Source organism: Callithrix jacchus, chromosome 6 (assembly GCF_049354715.1).
Source record: "Callithrix jacchus isolate 240 chromosome 6, calJac240_pri, whole genome shotgun sequence".
Classification (NCBI taxonomy): domain Eukaryota; kingdom Metazoa; phylum Chordata; class Mammalia; order Primates; family Cebidae; genus Callithrix; species Callithrix jacchus.
Window position 1 is genome coordinate 30,499,041 of NC_133507.1, and position 19,785 is coordinate 30,518,825.

Genomic DNA, 19,785 nt, shown 5'->3' on the forward strand with positions numbered 1-19,785 from the left:
CTTCAGGGGTCATGATGAATGGAGCAAGGGAGGTGGGTGCAAGGGCCTGACACTCTGAGCACACAGTGCTCTACCCACATGTTTAAAACAGAGTGACTGGAACTGAGTTGGGCGCCTGATCTCTACCAGAATTGGGGTAGTTGCCATCAAGCTCTTCACATCTCCAGGGAAGTGGCAACTCATTGGAACTTATCACAACCTCCCACCAAAACCTAACAGTGCACAGATTTTACAACCAGGGAGACCAGGCAGGAGATGGCCATTTAAACAACAGAAAGGGGGAGGTCATGGGGCCGGCCAGTGGCCAGCCATGACTCAGACACAATGTCCTTTCACAGTCACTGAAATTAGGTAGCAGAGAAACAGCAAAGCTGGAGAGAGTACATGGGAACAAGGATCAGATGTTGGTAGCCACCCAGGGCCCAGGCCCCAGAAGCTGAAGTCCAATGAAAGTGAGGGGAGAGACATCAGTGGGGGTGGAAGAAGAAGGCAGAAAAAATAAATATGAAACCCAGGCAGCTTTGGGGCCACATAGGGTGAGAAACTGAAAGCACAAATCGTGGATGAAGTGTAAACATTTCCCCCCACCCTTCCCTGCTCTGAAAGCATTAGGAGGCTCAAGAGAACTTTGAGCCTCAGTCCCTTTTATGTCTGTCTATGTGGGTGTCTCTTTCCCAAGCCCCCAAGCAGTTGGGAGGGGAGCTTCAAGTGGGAGGCAGGGGCTTGACCTGGGTGCTGAGTTCATGTCCAGTGACTTGGCACTTCTGGCCCTCTCTGTGGGGGGTGCTGTGGACACTTCAGCTGTGCCAGTCCTGCCCCACACCTAGCCCAGGAGCCCAAGCTTTCCCTCTGGCTTCTTCTGGAGCTTCACCCACCTGGTGCAGAGCGGGGAATGTTCTGCTGGTGCAGCCTGGCTGGCTTCTCTCCTGGCCACCTGTACAGGGAGGATCAGGACCAGGGTTTTCAAGAGCCACAAACTTAAAAACTGAGAGTTGAAATTACCTTCAAACTTAAAGAGCACTCATCTAACTTCTACTTTTTTAATATGAGAAAACAAGCCTAGAAAATAAAAACAATATGTCACTCAAGGCCAGTGAATGACACAATCAGAACTAGAATCAATGTCTTCTGGTAACTCGCCTAGGGTTTATTACACCACATAAAACTTCCCAAACATAAGAAGGGAGAAGGGGAAATAAAAATTCTGCAAACAGCCGGGCGTGGTGGCTCACCCCTGTAAACCAAGCACTTTGGAGACCAAGGCTGATGGATCACCTGAGGTTGGGAGTTCAAGACCAGCCTGACCAACATGGTGAAACCCCATTTTAAAAAAAACATTCTGCAAGCTTCACCCCCACTGCGTCCTGTTGAGCGTGGAAGGAAGTATTTCCTGGCCTTGTTCCCTGCTGTGCTCCTGCATCCTTAAAATTTGTAAAAATAATTATCCTGCCTCAAAGATTGCAAGAGTAGTATTCCACACCAAGACTCTGAATGTACAGCCCCAAGATGTCTCTTGTCATCACCCTCAATGAGAAAAATCCAGGAGGGAAAGCCCTGCAGGCTGCCTTGTCCCTAGTGAGATTCGACCAGACCAGAGGGAGGAGGTCACCACCTCACTTTCTGATCTACACTTTCTAGAGGAAGAACAGGTGGGGAATGGGGCTCCCTGGTCTCCTGGGCCTATGGGAGGGCCAACTTCATGTCAATCTAGGAACCTCACCAAAGCTATTACTCTAAGCCCAGATCTGACCTAGTTGGCACCAAACCACAGGAAGGATAAGAGTTCTAGGTGCAGAGGGAAGAAGAGAGGGAGGCCAAGCCAATGGCTGTTACTCCACAGATCCTGTAATAACACTGGCACCCAACCCCAGCTGAAGCTGGTGGACATGGCGAATGCAACTTCTGAGTATTTTGTCTTATTTTTTGCAAGCAGCATCAGTGCATGATGCAACAAAAGTTGAAAGCGCGGAGGTAGAAATGCTCACTCACCCAAGAAAGGGTGCAGTTTGGTCCTTAGAGAATAGATTTCCTCCTCCCTCTGAGTGAAGAAGAGAGAAGCAGGATTGAGGAAGATCCTGGGTGAGTGTCTCCCTTAGAAGGGAGTACCTGGGCAGCTCCCAGGGGCCCCGCTCTTTTTGGGAATTTATGGTAACAAATCCAGGCAGAAAAGAGGAGGGTGGTGGTAAGTAAGGTGTAGGGGCAGGGCCTCCCCAGATCTCCTACCCATTGCAAAGTGTCACAGGGTGGATTCAAAAAACAACACTACACACACACACAGAGACATACACTTTGCATCTATCACCCAGGAGAAATAAAATAGACGCATCAGTGGAAAGTAGGTTCTGGGTCAACGTCAAGGCATGGGACAATGGCCACCAACCACAGCCTAAAAGAGGCTGGCACTTTTAAGCCAGGAAAAAGACTCAAGGCCGAGCACCCCTCTCCTCCTGATGGATGGCAATTAGAATGGAGGTGGGCAAAGAAAGAAGCAGAGCTACCAGCCCCTTGGAGGTCAGGATTGGAGTAGGTTAGAAGAAAGAGTGTAAGTGCGCCTACCTCCCTCACCATTAACTGCTGGTCTCCCTCCAAGAGGTCCTCACCCCAGGGGTGCAGAAGGACCCCCTGGCCCCTCAGCCCTATAAAGGGTTACCTCTTCCAAACAGAGGCTGAGCAAATCTGGGTGACAGAAGGTAGAAGATAAGAGAGTTGGGGACTGTCAACCCAAAACCAGGGACCCATGCTCTTCACCCTCAATTCTGGGAGATCACAGCCAGGGTGTTGACATAGCCATGGGCACCCTCGTCATTCTCCGAAATGCAGTGGCCCAGCTGGGAACCTCCCTGAGGTGGTGGCGGAGGCCATGTAGGGGTGGAGGGTGGAGCACCATAGCCCCCTCTGGCCCGACTCGGGAAGGACCGACTGTCCCTGTCCCAGCAGCCCTTCAGCACCTCCAGGCAGCGGCAGCCAAGGAAGAAGAAGTTCTTGAGCATGAAGATGTAGAGGGGCTTCTGGTAGCTGACCACCAGCAGGCAGCACAACACCAGCAAGGGCACGTCCACCAGGCAGCTGCCCAGGAGGCACAGAAGGCGGCAGCAGCTGCTGGGCTGGAGGCCTGGCCCCTGGATGCCACCGCCACCTTGGTGGCAGCGTTAAGCTCATAGAGCCATAGCACCGGTGAGGTGAGGGTGAGGAAGTAGACGGTGATGAGCAGGTGGCACAGGTGTATGCGCAGCTGCGCGGGGCCCTCCAGCATCAGCTCCAGCAACGTGAAGCTGTCGACCAGGTCCAGGCACGTGCCCAGGAAGCACCTGGCTGTGCAGTGCTGCTGGGGCTGCAGCGGCAGTGGTCTGGCTGAGCCACAGGGTGTGCCCACCTCACTGATGACCCGCGCCAGGCTGTAGAGCAGGGGCACAGACAGCGCTATGGTGAGGCGGAAGCCCGTGATGCCAAAGGGCACACTCAGCTCCATGAGGTCTAGCATGGACGTGCCCAGGATCAGCACCACCTTGGGTGTGAAGGCTATGGAATAGATAAGCCAGGCCAGGTAGGTGAAGGCAAACTCGCCCGCTGCCATGGCCGCCCCCGGGAATCTGCACACCTTGGCCCCAATGGAGGTGGTCAAGGGGGTGGGCAGGTTTAGGGGCAGTGCAGCATGGTGGTGGTGCGGGTAGCGTGGGTGGTGCGCACCACCCCAACGTCCCCGGCTGTTCTTGGCGAAGAAGATGGCCCAGCCCACCACCACCACCAGGGCCGTGGCGATCCAGGAGCACCAGTTCAGGTCGGTGATGGCGATGAAGTACAGGTCCAGTAGGCTGCCCTGCACCAGCAGCAGCACGAGGGACAGTGCCTGGTAGCCCCAGAGGCACCCGGGACGGGGGGCACAGCAGCAGCAACACGAACAGCAGGAGGCACCGCTGCCCGCCCCGCCGCCGCGTGCTTCCCCTGCTGAGAGGCTCCCAGGGCCCTTGACGGATCCGGTCGCGGCGCCCCCGCCGAAGTCAGCGGCGGTCATGCTGCAGGAGGAGGTGGGCATGGAGCTGGAGGACGAGGTGTCGGCAAAGGAGAAGAAGGCGGCGGGCGCGGAGCCGGCAGGGGCGCCCCCCTGCACCGGCAGCCCCGGGAGTGCTGCGTTGGGCACCAGCAGCTTGCTGACACTCAGGCTTTCATGGCCGTCCTCGCGATCGGCGCCCGTGCTGCTGCTCGGGGAGCCGCCGCCCCCGCTGTGTCTGCTGCCGCCTTCCCCGCGGCTAGTGCTGGTCCTGGTATTACCATCGCCCGAGCCTCTCCGGCCGCAGAAGGAGTCCCCGCGGAGGAAGAGCGGCTGCAGCCAGGCGGTGGTGGTGGGTGGTGGGAAGGCGCCGGGCACAGAGGAGACCGAGCGAGGGTGGCCCAGCGTTGGGCGCATTGTCTTCCGAGAGGCTCTGGGGCCACCGAGCTGCTCCCTTCCCGCCAACCCCAGGCGGGCAAGGCAGCCAAGGGGAGCCGGTCCCACCGCCTCTCCAGTGGTGGGGACTAGCGCGTGGGCCAGGTGTGGCGAGATCCGGACTGGAGCCACTGGACTGGGTGAGCCGGGCCAAGCCAGGTGGGAGCAGAGGCAGGCACGGAGCCCAGCAGACCGCGGTAACTGCGGGCGGGGTGGAAAGAGAGCCCACCAGGAGGGAGAGAGGCTGGCAGTGGGGAAACCAGGACTGGATTCGAGGGGGAGAGGAGGCGGCGAGGCCAGAGGAGGGGAAAGAGTGGCACGCTGGATCAGCAGGAAAAGGGGCAGAGGTGCCCAGCGTTGGAGTCTGGTGGGGAGCCCTATGGCCTGGAGGAAGCGGAGGAGGAGCAGGCGGCCGCCCGAGCGAGGCGACCCGCCGGGGACTCTGAGGGAGCGCGGACTCCTAAGGAAGTCACTGGGAGTTCCACTGGTTGCACTCCAGGGCGCTAGTGCCTAGATGGCTTCGGTGTCCCCAAGCCATGGACTCAGGCAACAGGGCGGGCTTTGCACCTGGCCTTCCCAGCTCTGATGTAGGCAAAGGGCAGTTTCCCTCCACCCTTCATCCAGTGCCCTTCCCACGGGCCCATCCGCCTCTCCCTAAGGCACTGAACACCGGTGAATGAGGCAGGCCATGTTGGCAAAAAGGGCCAGGGCAGCAGCCCCAGACCTACAGTCCTAAATATCCGTGTTCCCAGCACTGGGGTCAGAGCCATCTCAGGGATGACCCAGCTGATGGAGAAGTTCCCTGAAAACACCTGCCTAGGAGGAGAGGCTAGTGGTATCCACCCAGTGGGCTTTGCAAAGGTTTTATAAGCCGAATGGGACATAATAGGAAGATGTGTCTAGCAGAGAGGAAAATAAAGGGATATTTAGAGGTGTGGGCACCTGGATGAAAACAAAGGCTCCAAAGGGATGATGGTGAGGGTTACAGCCTGTCACAGTAGACAGAGACACCAAGGAAGAAAAGCAGTCAGTAACCCTCCATAGACAGGCTCAGAAGAAAGAGCACAGCAGCTCACCCCAGGACTCATCCATGGCTTCGGCCAGATGTCCATACAACAGCTCTGGAAGGCAGAAGGTAGAGTGCTGCCTTTGGGGATTCAAGGGAGAAAGAAATGACTATAGCAGTTGGGGCTCAAAAACAATCTGAGGTTCACCAAAAATGGAGACATTCCATTCCCAGCCCCATTAAAGGAAAGCAGGAAGCCCGCCTGGCCTGTTGGCCTCCACACTTTTTGGGTGGCCTGTGCCCTCCCTGATTTCATGGCCTTTGAAGGGTTGCTGTGGGCTCATCTTCCCTAGGTAACGGCTTGCAGCATGGCAACACCATGCAGTGTGAGGGAGTGTGTGCAGTGGAGCTGCAGGGCTTAGTCAGGCCTGTCTCTAAATCCACCTCTTGAATGAGGGTCAGTTTCAGCCAAATCTGCCTTTTCCAATTCCGTGGAGTCTGCACAGCCAATCCCTGGTAGATGTACAATTTAGAACCTGCACCATTTCCACCTCTCCTGAACATACAACCTTTGGAAAGCAGGCATGGTGGTGAAGGCAGGAGGAGCTCTGGGGCCGCTGCCCCAGCTGTGCCACTTAACACCTTTATGGTCTTATCCTGGATATTTCGCCTCACAAAGCTGATCTATAAAAAAGACCCCACCCCAATCTAAATGGGTTGCTGTATGAAGAGAGATCATGTGTGTAATCTCTCTTTGATGACAGAGCCAGTCCCTGGCTCGGAGTCCATGCTCAGTTAAAGGTCTCTGTGTGATCATCATTCTACTTAGGCTTTGCTTCCCAGGGAACGTCCACTCATAGCAGGGGCCTACAATGGCTGTTTTCTGGCTGGACTATGAGTTTTACTCTCCCACAGCATTGCACTTTGGTAAGTGCCAGAAAGCAAAACTGCCATGATTAGGAGCACTGGTTCTTGGAGCTGGTCTTCACAGGCTTACAGTGTGAGACAGCCAGGGTTCCAGTTGGGGCCAGGGTACACTCACATGGAGCTGGATGGGGAGTGAACGGTCTGGCAGGTGCAGCCACCACTCATGGCAAGCAACACAGCAGGCCTTGAGCTATCAGGGCTAAGCCAGTCCAGGTCAAAAAGTGGCCTTGTTGGGGGTCTGCCAACTGCTAATGGGGGTGCTTATGGCAGCTTCCCAATCCCTTCAGGGAAAACACAAGCTGGAAGCTCACACAGAAGCAGGCTTAGGCCTCCTGTACAAGTAAGTAAAGTGGTGGAAGAAAGAAGTAGCTGGTGGAGTGAAGTTACTCATGTCTGTAATCCCAGCTCTTTGGGAAGCAGAGAAGGACAATCACTTGAAGTCAGGAATTTGAGATCAGCCTGGCCAACACAGTTAAGTCCTGTCTCTACTAAAAATACAAAAAATAGCCTAGTGTGGCGGCAGGGATCTGCAATCCCAGCTACTCAGGAGGCTGAGGCAGGAGAATCACTTGAGCCAGGATGGTGGCGGTTATAGTAAGCTGAGATTGGGCCACCACTGCATTCCATCCTTGGCAACAGAGCATGGCTCAGTCTCAAAAAAAAAGAAAAAAAGAAAAAGGAATAGGGACATTTTCCTGAGGAAGGTCTAGCCCCTCTTCCAGAAGTGAGACTGGGTCACAGCCTTTCAGAGTCCCTCGTGTGCTGGGGCTCCTGTAAGTAGCTCTCTTTCAGCTAATCTTTTCAACCTCCACATGGCTTTCCTCCTTCCAAATGAAGAGCTGACCTGGAACGATGCAGATCCAGATTTTGGGTCAATGAGGTTTATGCATATTGGAAGAGTCTTCTTAATTAAAAAAGAATAAAATCTCACAAATACACGTTTTTTTCTGAAATGGGAGCTTCAGTAGTACCTAACCTAGTCCTGTATTCCAGAGGTCACTCTCAGCTCTAACAATTCCATTATTCTCTCTTTTTCTTTCAACTCTTTCCCTCTTCCTGCCTATTTTGTTTGGGTGTTTGCTTTGGTTTTGCTTTTTGTGTGTGGGTTTTTTCCTATTTTGTTTTGTTTTGAAACAGAGTCTTGCCCAAACTGGAGTGCAGTGGAGAGCAATCTAAGCTCACTGCAGCCTCCACTTCCTGGGTTCAAGCGATTCTCCTGCCTGAGCCTCTCTTGAGTAGCTGGGATTACAGGCATGCACCACCATGCCTGGCTAATTTTTTTGTATTTTTAGTAGATGACAGGGTTTCACCATGTTGGCCAGGCTGGTTTTGAACTCCTGACCTCAAGTGATGCACCTGCCTCGGCCTCCCAAAGTGCTGGGATTACAGGCATGAGCCACCACGACTGGCCCTATGTTTCCATTTTAATATGCATAACCATATTTATGTGTCTATTACACACACACACACACATACATACATACTCCAGTGACAATGGGCACATCTAGTGCCTGGAGCAGGGCTACTAAATATTCTCTGCTGAAAAAAGCAGAGCCCCCCAGAGAAATGGCTGAGCTCAGACGTCAGACAGAAAAAGTGCAAAATGAACCTAGAGTATTTTATTGTTTCAGAAAGTAAGGAAGTCTGGCCAGATGTGGTGGCTCACACCTGTAATCCCACCACTTTGGGAGGCTGAGGCAGACAGATTGCATGAGCCCAGGAGTTTGAGACCAACCTGGGCAACATGCATGGCAAAACCTAACTTTACAAAAAAATATACAAAAAGTAGCCAGGTGTGGTGTTGCATGCTTGTAGTTTCAGCCACTAGGAAGGGTGAGGTAGGAGGAACACTTGAGCCCCCTTGAGCCTGTGGGGTCAGGGCTGCAATAAGCTGTGATAGCACCACTGCACTCCAGCCTAGGAAGTGGAGAAAGACCCTGTCTCAGGGCCAGGTGCAGTGGCTCACGCCTGCAATCCCAGCATTTTGGGAGGCAGAGGTGGGTGGATCACTTGAGGTCAGGAGTTCGAGATCAGCCTGGCCAACATAGTAAAACCCCACCTCTAAAAAGAAAAAAAGACCCTGTCTCAAAAACAGAAAAGATAAAAGTAAGAAAGTTCTAAAAAATTATAGAACTTTATCAGCAGATCTGGAATCGTGTGAGCAACACAATAAGTAGAAATGAATTATAGCCCACTGAATACAACCTGAATCCCTAAGTATAATACAGATAAAAGGAAAAAAGGAAGGAGGGACGGAAGGAATTGTTCATCCTTGCAGCAGAATGGCACCTAAAATATGGAAGAAATGGTAGAATTGGAAAATCACCATTTTGGCCAGACACAGTGGCTCCTGTCTATAATTCCAGTGCTTTGCGAGGCAGAGGTGAGAGGACTGCTTGAGCCCAGGAGTTTGAGACCATATTGGGCAACATAGCAAGACTTCATACCAGAAAGAAAATTTTCCATCATCAGGCTGGAGTGCAATGGCATAATCTCGGCTCACTGCAACTTCTGCCTCCCAGGCTCAAGCGATTCTCTTGCTTCAGCCTCCAGAGTAGCTGGGACTACAGACATGCACCACCATGCCTGGTTAATTTTGTATTTTTAATAGAGATGGGGTTTCTCCATGTTGATCAGGCTGATCTCAAACTCCCAACCTCAGGTGATCCACCCGGCGTCAGCCTCCCAAAGTGTTGGGATTACTGGCATGAGCCACCATGCCTGACCCCTCAAAATTTTTTTATATTATTCAGGCAATTTGTTAAACATTGCCTATATATCATGGTCTGTATTTTATATAAGTGTAAAATTTTACTAATAAAAATGATTTATAGTATTCATAACAACTGTTTCATGCAAGAATATGAGTAGTCAACATTAAGCCCAACTCTATTTTCAGACCAACCATGCAACTGTAGATCAGAGGACACATGACACTTTGCACTTTAATTCCTAAATTTACAGTCAAAGACGTTTTCAGAGGTAAGTATTATGAATTCAATAAGAATCTAAAATAAGTTCTTAAGGCAAATAGCCATAAAACAGAAGAATCCTTAGTTTCTCGTCTTCTGAACACAGATTCACAAATCATTTAGAAAATGAGCCTAGAAGTAAATAGAAACTGCATTTCCCGCCCCCATTCTTGAAGCCAGTCTTTTCCAAAAAATGACGTCAGCCGCACCTGTTGTTGAAGACAGCAATAAAGCCTGAACCTGAAACTCAAGCATTGCTACAGATCAGTTTTCTGGCTTGGGCTGGTCAGAAGTCACTTCACTCAGAATCTTCATTAGTGAATTTTTTTTTTTACTGATATATCAATCTTTTATTTCCTTAAATAGTCTTTTTTTAAAATTTTTTATTGGATTTTAGGTTTTGGGGTACATGAGCATAGCATGCAAGACAGTTGCGTAGGTACACACATGGCAGTGTGCTTTGCTTTTCTTCTCCCCTTCACCCACATTTGGCATTTCTCCCCAGGCTATCCCTCCCCACCTCCCCCTCCCACTGGCCCTCCCCTTTTCCCCCCAATAGACCCCAGTGTTTAGTACTCCCCTTTCTGTGTCCATGTGTTCTCATGTTTCATCACCCGCCTATGAGTGAGAATATGCGGTGTTTCATTTTCTGTTCTTGTGTCAGTTTGCTGAGGATGACGTTCTCCAGATTCATCCATGTCCCTTCAAACTCATCATTTCTGATTGCTGCATAATATTCCGTGGTGTATATGTGCCACATTTTTCCAATCCAGTCTATTATCAATGGGCATTTGGGTTGATTCCAGGTCTTTGCTATTGTAAACAGTGCTGCAATGAACATTCGTGTACATGCGTCCTTATAGTAGAACGATTTACAGACTTTTGGATATATACCCAGTAATGGGATTGCTGGGTCAAATGGAATTTCTATTTCTAAGGCCTTGAGGAATCGCCACACTGTCTTCCACAGTGGTTGAACTAATTTACACTCCCACCAACAGTGTAAAAGTGTTCCTTTTTCTCCACATCCTCTCCAGCATCTGTTGTCTCCAGATTTTTTAATGATCGCCATTCTAACTGGCGTGAGATGGTATCTCCATGTGGTTTTGATTTGCATCTCTCTGATGACCAGTGACGATGAGCATTTTTTCATATGATTGTTGGCCTCATATATGTCTTCTTTCGTAAAGTATCTGTTCATATCCTTTGCCCACTTTTGAATGGGCTTGTTTGTTTTTTTCCTGTAAATCCGTTTGAGTTCTTTGTAAATTCTGGATATCAGCCCTTTGTCAGATGGGTAGACTGCGAAAATTTTTTCCCATTCTGTTGGTTGCCGATCCACTCTAGTGACTGTTTCTTTTGCCGTGCAGAAGCTGTGGAGTTTCATTAGGTCCCATTTGTCTATTTTGGCTTTTGTTGCCAATGCTTTTGGTGTTTTGTTCATGAAGTCCTTGCCTACTCCTATGTCCTGGATAGTTTTGCCTAGATTTCATTCTAGGGTTTTTATGGTGCCAGGTCTTATGTTTAAGTCTTTAATCCATCTGGAGTTAATTTTAGTGTAAGGTGTCAGGAAGGGGTCCAGTTTCTGCTTTCTGCACATGGCTAGCCAGTTTTCCCAACACCATTCGTTAAACAGGGAATCCTTTCCCCATTGCTTGTTTTTGTCAGGTTTATCAAAGATTGTATAGTTGTGTGTATGCTGTGTTGCCTCCAGTGCCTCTGTTTTGTTCCATTGGTCTATATCTCTGTTTTGGTACCAGTACCATGCTGTTTTGATTACTGTAGCCTTGTAGTATAGTTTGAAATCCGGTAGTGTGATGCCCCCCGCTGTGTTCTTTTTGCTTAGAATTGACATAACTATGCGGGCTCTCTTTTGGTTCCATATGAAGTTCATGGTGGTTTTTTCCAGTTCTGTGAAGAAAGTCAATGGTAGCTTGATGGGGATAGCGTTGATTCTGTAAATTACTTTGGGCAGTATAGCCATTTTCACGATATTAATTCTTCCTAACCATGAACATGGAATGTTTCTCCATCTGTTTGTGTCCTCTCTGATTTCGTTGAGCAGTGGTTTGTAGTTCTCCTTGAAGAGGTCCCTTACGTTCCTTGTGAGTTGTATTCCTAGGTATTTTATTCTTTTTGTAGCAATTGCGAATGGCAGTTCGCTCTTGATTTGGCTTTCTTTAAGTCTGTTATCGGTGTAGACGAATGCTTGTGATTTTTGCACATTGATTTTATATCCTGAGACTTTGCTGAAGTTGCTTATCAGTTTCAGGAGTTTTTGGGCAGAGGCGATGGGGTCTTCTAGGTATACTATCATGTCATCTGCAAATAGAGACAATTTGGCTTCCACCTTTCCTATTTGAATGCCCTTTATTTCTTTTTCTTGCCTGATTGCTATGGCTAGAACTTCCAGTACTATATTGAATAGGAGTGGTGAGAGAGGGCACCCTTGTCTAGTGCCAGATTTTAAAGGGAATGCTTCCAGTTTTTGCCCATTCAGTATGATATTGGCTGTTGGTTTGTCGTAAATAGCTTTTATTACTTTGAGATACGTTCCATCGATACCGAGTTTATTGAGGGTTTTTAGCATAAAGGGCTGTTGAATTTTGTCAAATGCCTTCTCTGCGTCAATTGAGATAATCATGTGGTTTTTGTTTTTGGTTCTGTTTATGTGGTGAATTACGTTGATAGACTTGCGTATGTTGAACCAGCCTTTCATCCCTGGGATGAATCCTACTTGGTCATGATGAATAAGTTTTTTGATTTGCTGTTGCAATCGGCTTGCCAATATTTTATTGAAGATTTTTGCATCTATGTTCATTATGGATATTGGCCTGAAGTTTTCTTTTCTCGTTGGGTCTCTGCTGGGTTTTGGTATCAGGATGATGTTGGTCTCATAAAATGATTTGGGAAGGATTCCCTCTTTTTGGATTGTTTGAAATAGTTTTAGAAGGAATGGTACCAGCTCCTCCTTGTGTGTCTGGTAGAATTCGGCTGTGAACCCGTCTGGACCTGGGCTTTTTTTGTGTGTAGGCTCTTAATTGCTGCCTCGACTTCTGACCTTGTTATTGGTCTATTCATAGTTTCAGCTTCCTCCTGGTTTAGGCTTGGGAGGACACAGGAGTCCAGGAATTTATCCATTTCTTCCAGGTTTACTAGTTTATGTGCATATACTTGTTTGTAATATTCTCTGATGATGGTTTGAATTTCTGTGGAATCTGTGGTGATTTCCCCTTTACCATTTTTTATTGCATCTATTTGGTTGTTCTCTCTTTTATTTTTAATCAGTCTGGCTTGTGGTCTGTCTATTTTGTTGATCTTTTCAAAAAACCAGCTCTTGGATTTATTGATTTTTTGAAGGGTTTTCGTGTCTCAATCTCCTTCAGCTCAGCTCTGATCTTAGTTATTTCTTGTCTTCTGCTGGGTTTTGAGTTTTTTTGATCTTGCTCCTCTAGCTCTTTTAATTTTGATGATAGGGTGTCAATTTTGGATCTCTCCATTCTTCTCATATGGGCACTTATTGCTATATACTTTCCTCTAGAGACTGCTTTAAATGTGTCCCAGAGGTTCTGGCACGTTGTGTCTTCGTTCTCATTGGTTTCGAAGAACTTCTTTATTTCTGCCTTCATTTCGTTGTTTACCCAGTCAACATTCAAGAGCCAGTTGTTCAGTTTCCATGAAGCTGTGCGGTTCTGGGTGGGTTTCTGAATTCTGAGTTCTAACTCGATTGCACTATGGTCTGAGAGGCTGTTTGTTATGATTTCAGTTGTTTTGCATTTGTTGAGCAGTGCTTTACTTTCAATTATGTGGTCAATTTTAGAGTAGGTGTGATGTGGTGCTGAGAAGAATGTGTATTCTGTGGATTTGGGGTGGAGAGTTCTGTAAATGTCTATCAGGTTTGCTTGCTCCAGGTCTGAGTTCAAGCCCTGGATATCCTTGTTGATTTTCTGTCTGGTTGATCTGTCTAGTATTGACAGTGGAGTGTTAAAGTCTCCCACTATTATTGTGTGGGAGTCTAAGTCCTTTTGTAAGTCATTAAGAACTTGCCTTATGTATCTGGGTGCTCCTGCATTGGGTCCATGTATGTTTAGAATCGTTAGCTCTTCTTGTTTTATTGATCCTTTTACCATTATGTAATGGCCTTCTTTTTCTCTTTTGATCTTTGTTGCTTTAAAGTCTATTTTATCAGAGATGAGAATTGCAACTCCTGCTTTTTTTTTGCTTTCCATTAGCTTGGCAAATCTTCCTCCATCCCTTTATTTTGAGCCTTTGTGTATCCTTGCATGTGAGATGGGTTTCCTGGATACAGCACACTGATGGGTTTTGGATTTTTATCCAATTTGCCAGTCTGTGTCTTTTGATTGGTGCGTTTTGTCCATTTACATTTAGGGTTAATATTATTATGTGTGAATTTGATACTGCCATTTTGATGCTAAGTGGCTGTTTTGCCTGTTAGTTGTTGTAGATTCTTCATTATGTTGATCCTCTTTAGCATTCAGTGTGATTTTGGAATGGCTGGTACTGGTTGTTCCTTTCTATGTGTAGTGCCTCTTTCAGGAGCTCTTGTAAAGCAGGTCTGGTGGTGACAAAATCTCTGAGTACTTGCTTGTTCGCAAAGGATTTTATTCTTCCTTCACTTCTGAAGCTCAGTTTGGCTGGATATGAAATTCTGGGTTGAAATTTCTTTTCTTTCAGAATGTTGAATATTGGCCTCCACTCTCTTCTGGCTTGTAGTGTTTCTGCTGAGAGATCTGCTGTGAGTCTGATTGGCTTCCCTTCGTGGGTGACCCGACCTTTCTCTCTGGCTGCCCTTAGTATTCTCTCCTTTATTTCAACCCTGTTGAATCTGATGATTATGTGCCTTGGGGTTGCTCTTCTTGCGGAATATCTTTGTGGTGTTCTCTGTATTTCCTGCAATTGAGTGTTGGCCTGTCTTGCTAGGTGGGGGATATTTTCCTGGATGATGTCCTGAAGAGTATTTTCCAGCTTGGATTCATTCTCTTCGTCCCCTTTTGGTACACCTATCAAACGTAGGTTAGGTCTTCTCACGTAGTGTCACATTTCTTGGAGACTTTGTTCATTCCTTTTTGCGCTTTTTTCTCTGATCTTGGTTTCTTGTTTTATTTCATTGAGTTGGTCTTCGACTTCAGATATTTTTTCTTCTGCTTGGTCAATTCGGCTATTGAAACTTGTGTTTGCTTCGCGAAGTTCTCGTGTTTTTCAACTCCTTTAATTCATTCATTTTCCTCTCTAAGTTATCCATTCTTGTTATCATTTTTTGAATCTTTTTTCAAATCTTTTTTCAAGGTTTTTAGTTTCCTTGCATTGATTTAATTTATGATCTTTTAGCTCACAAAAGTTTCTCATTATCCATCTTCTGAAGTCTAATTCCGTCATTTCGTCACAGTCATTCTTTGTCCAGCTTTGTTCCCTTGCTGGTGAGGAGTTTTGGTCCTTTCTAGGAGGCGAGGTGTTCTGGTTTCGGGTGTTTTCCTCTTTTTTGCACTGGTTTCTTCCCATCTTTGTGGATTTGTCCGCTGGTCGTCTGCGTAGTTGTTGACTTTTTCGATTGGGTCTCTGAGTGGATACCCAGAATGTTGATGATGAAGTATTTCTGTTGCTTGGTTTTCCTTCTACCAGTCTAGCCCCTTTGCTGTATGACTGCTGAGGTCCGCTCCAGACCCTGCTAGTCCGGGGTGCACCTCTAGCAGCTGTGGCACAGCGAGGGATGCTACCAGTTTCTTTTTCTGCTCTCTTTGTCCCAGGATGATACCTGCCTTATGTCAGTCTTTTGGATATAGAGGGGTCAGGGAGCTGCTTGAGGAGACAGTTTGTACTTTATAGGGGCTTAATTGCTGAGCTGTGAGCTCTGTTGTTCATTCAGGTCTGTTAGGCTGCTATGTTTGATTCTGCAGCAACAGAGCTCATTAAAAAATTCTTTTTTTTTCTCAAATGCTCTGTGTTGAGGGGTTTCGGCTTTATTTTTGGATGTCCGTTGAGGTCCTGCCCAGCTAGGACGCAGACTAGCCACTGTTTGGCTGCCGAGGCTCTGCCCTGCTGTTGTGTGATTCGCCCTGTTCCTGCAGGCTCTGCTGTGGTCTCCGCCATGCCCTGCAGTGGAGTCTTTCTGTTGTAGCGGGTTGCCTCGGCAATGGCAGGGTGCGTCAGCAGTGGGCGTGTATCTCAGTAGGGACGGGTTGCCTTGGCAATGGCAGGGTGCGTCAGCAGTGGGCGTGTATCTCAGTAGGGACGGGTTGCCTCGGCAATGGCAGGCTGCGTCAGCAGTGGGCGTGTATCTCAGTAGGGACAGGTTGCCTTGGCACCGGCTGGCTGCCTCAGCAATGGGCATGTATCTCAGTTGGGGCGGGTTGCCTTGGTAATGGTGGACGCCCCTCCCCCTCAGAGCATCTCGGGCCGTCTGCCCGGGGCTTGTTTGAAATCGCGCTTTTGTTCGTCCCACTGGGCCAACCCTAACGCTCTGTCCCTGCGATCCCCTGGCTGGCCCACTGTCCAAGTCTAGCTGAGTCTCAAGTCCAGCCCTCTCACGACTCCTGTTGCCAGTTCAACGGGGCACCCGGACAAGCGCGCCCTGTGGGGAGCGCTGGGTAGGGCCGGCCACCGCCACCCCAGCTGCCGGCTTCGCCAGACGGAGGTTCTGCCTGGCGTCCCGTGTCTCTTCTTCACTTGGGAATTTCCCCGTTCCGTGGGCAACAAAAATCAGTCTGGAAATGCAGCTCAGACTCACCTTTCCGTGGACACAATGTGAGCTCCAATCCTGGGTTGTTCTCACAGCACCATCTTGAGTCCTCCCTCTTCATTAGTGAATTTAAGCGAGTGTGCATTAGCACTATCTTCTCTTTCAGCTCTGCAATCGTTTCTGATAGAGGTACATCGTGAATATCCAACTCTGATGCATTTACTATGGCTTTTGTTTTTCAGAGAAAGCACACCATTTTGTTACTGAAAAGGCAGAAGTAACCTCTCAAAGCAGCCAGGGCAGCATAGGTAGAATACAGATGGACACCAATGGGAATCCCACAGGAACCACAGAACAAAAGGCTGTAAGTACTCCCTTTGAGTGAACCTTCAATGCCAACTAGGAAGGGCTCTTCCAAAACGATGTTATTTGTAACTCTGAAGAAGACAGAGGAACCGCGACAGGTCCCAGGCGAGATGCACTGAATCAGCGAGCATTGCGTGGCAATGTGTGCACTGAAACACAATGCACCACTCAGGCTGCAGCCAAGACGGTCACTGCTGGCCGGCAGCCAGATCCTCAGCCTCCAGCCCTGCGGGGCTGAGCAGCGAGGACCCATTCACCACCTGAGTATCCCACTTCATGGAGGTTGTAAAAGAAGCTTCGTCAGTCGTCCTCTCAGTGCCATCAAAAAAGTCAACCTGGGGCTGCGTTGCAGCCGGCACCTCCCCCCTCAAAATTTTTAATTAGCTCAGAGCAGTGATGTACACCTGTAGTCCCAGCCACTTGAGTGGCTGAGGCTAGAGGATTACTTGAGCCCAAGAAGTTAAGGCTGCAGTGAGTTGTGATCATGCCACTGCACTCCAGCCTAGATTTGAGACACAGTCAAAAAAGGGAGGAAGAAAGGAGGGGAGGGAGGGAGGGAGGAAGGAAGGAAGGAAGGAAGGAAGGAAGGGAAGGAGGGGAAGGAGGGGAAAGGAAGAAAGGAAAAAAAAAGGTGGGAAGGGGAGGAGGAGGGGAAGGGGGAGGGAAGGAAGGAAGGGAGGGAGGGAGAAGGGTGGGAGAGATGGGAAGGGAAGGAAGTAGGAAAGAAGAGAGAAAGAAAGTGGGGAAGGGGAGGGGGGAAGGGAAGAGGGGGAATGGAAGAGGGGAAAGGAAGGAATGGAGGAAGTAAGGAAGGAAAGCATTTGATAGTTGTATTTTACAAAATATTTTCCAACAATTCTTACACTATATACTATTTTTTATAATGTGGCTTTGACAAGTTTTCATTAGAAGTTGGGATCTCCATCTCCACCTCTTAAAATTAGGAGGTGTTTTTTGTTACTGTTGGGACCAACAGAGTATGGCATAAATGATGCCATGTGACTTCCAGAATCTTTCATTTATTCCCTGGAATACTTACCTCAGCAGTTGAGGTCAATGGGAAGAGGCCTAACCCGCCATAAGGAAAGCACCAGCTGAGCCCTGTGACTGTATTGAGAGCATCCCCTGGTGGCCTGACAGCTGCAGCTTTGCCTTTATTGTGACAAGGACCTCATGAGACCCCGAGCAGAACTGCCCAGCTGGGCCCTGCCCAGACCCGTAACCCACAGACTCTGGGAGGGATCACACATTTTTATTTTGTTTTAAGCCACTACGTTTTGGGATATTTGCTACATGGCAATAAATGGAACAGCGACCATGAGAGCAATAGGTTCGAGAAAAGTCCTCAGCAGATACAAGTAAAGTTTTAAGGAGGAGTCAAGACTTAAATAAAGTGTCTCCTCTCCAAATATTTGTTAATTACTAAGGGAAAAATGGTAACTTCACAATGCAAATTCTGGCAGGAATCAAGTTAAAGTGATCAAAGTCAGTAACATCGTATTAAGACAAATTAACATAGTATGCAAATGTGTAACAGCTGGCTGGTGGGGCATCGATTTGTAATATTTGCTGACTTTTGTGCGGTAAAAATTTCTACAAGCTGGTTGTATGACTCATGCCTGTAATCCAAGCACTTTGGGAAACTGAGGCAGGAGACTGAGTTGAGGTCAGGTCTTTGAGACAGGCTGGGCAGTAGAGCAAGATCCCAATCCCAGCTGTGGGACACTGGGTAAAGAGAGTGTTTGAGGTTTGTGGTGGTGTTGTTTTTGTTCGTTTTGTTTTTTTGAGTCTGGGTCTCGATTTGTTGGGTTGCCTAAAGTACAGTGGTGTGATCTCAGCTGACTGCAACCTCCACTTCCTGCACTCAAGTCATCCTCCTACCTCAGCCTTCTGAGTAGCTGAGACCACAGGCATGCCCCACCATACCCAGCCAATTTTTGTATTTTTAGTAGAGATGAGGTCTCACCATGTTGCCCAAGCTGGTCTCGAATTCCTAGGCTCAGGCAATCCATTCATCTTGGCCTCCCAAAGTGCTGGGATTACAGACGTGAGCCCCTGTGCCTGGCCTGTTAACAGTTTTCTGTACTATTCTTGCAACTTGTTTTGAAATTATTTCAAAATGATCAGATAAATGCTCCATGGACATTTAGTTCAATAGGACTAGGCCATGAGAAATAAAGGCAAGAAAGAAGAACTGGACACAGGCAATACTGTTGCTGGTTCACTTTGCCAAGTCGGAGATGACAGCAAGTTCAGGCCAGAGGCTGTCTGCATCTGCCTGTGCTGGAGATCCCCTGAAGCCATGGAAACTTGCTACAGAAGTCCATTCTGCTAAAGTCCATCTTTACCAACTGTTAAATATAAGTTAGTGGGTTGGGACCTTAAAGAGTTCTTCAGGGATTTGGTAAGGCATTGAATCACCTGCAGAGTTAGACAGGACCCTAGAGGCTGTCTTCTTACCCCCAGGCACAGCCTGTGGTTGCTGACTCCTGGTGGGCAAAACTTTTCCCAGGTCTACGAACCAAATGGTGATAAACTAGGAGTGGAGAGAGGGCTCACCACTGCCTGAGAGCTCAGGTGCAGGTCACAGAAGATGGATAAGAAGACATTTACCTCCACCTGCGACTTTTTTTTTGAGATGGAATTTTGCTCTTATTGCCCAGGCTGGAATGCAGTGGTGTGATCTCAGCTAACAGCAAACTCTGCCTCCCAGGTTAGAGTGATTCTCCTGCCTCAGCCTCCAGAGTAGCTAGAATTACAGACATGCACCACCACGCCTGAATAAGTTTGTAGTTTTAGTAGAGATTAGGTTTTCCCATGTTGATCAGGTTGGTCTCAAATTTCTGACATCAGGTGATCCACCCACCTCAGCCTTCCAAAGTGCTGGGATTACAGGAGTGAGCTACCACACCCAGCCCCACCTGTGGCTTTTAAGTAGTTCTTTGATCCCCTGCCATCCTTGAGTTGAGTGAGGACAGGGCTGACTTCTTGCATCCTTCTCCCAAGGCCAGGCAAGGAGCTGCACTCCGATCACATGAGGTCTTTTATTTGGGTGGCTCTGCTCTACTGCCCCCTGCCTCAGCAGCTGACTGAGCACACACAGAGACACCCACTCATTCAATGCATTGTTTATTGAACACGGACTGGGTTTGGGCTCAGGCACTGAGTTAGCATCATGTGTGAAACAATCAGAAACAATCATGAGTGCCTGCCCACGTGGGGGTTTCAGTCTGGCTGAGCGAGACTGTAAACACAGAAGTAAATGTACAATTATAAATTGTGATTAGAGGCAAGATGGAAAAGGGCAAGGGTTCCTGAGAGGAACAGGGCAGGCACAGGAAAACCCCTGAGACAGTGACAGGAACCTGAAACTTGAAGGGTAAACAGGAACAGG

The 19,785-nt window shown here is 48.3% G+C and overlaps 1 protein-coding gene and 1 pseudogene across 1 annotated transcript; both read right to left on the bottom strand.

Moving 5' to 3' along the window:
- Window positions 1-2,750: 2,750 nt before the first annotated feature.
- LOC100389548 (transmembrane protein 121B-like) lies at window positions 2,751-4,405 on the bottom strand. The gene is given in 2 exon segments (XM_008990989.5): window positions 2,751-3,106; window positions 3,109-4,405. Coding segments are annotated over 2 exon segments (1,653 nt in total).
- A 5,187-nt stretch (window positions 4,406-9,592) lies between these two features.
- On the bottom strand, window positions 9,593-19,385 carry LOC100386307 (protein Mis18-beta-like; annotated as a pseudogene).
- Between the last annotated feature and the right edge of the window lie 400 nt (window positions 19,386-19,785).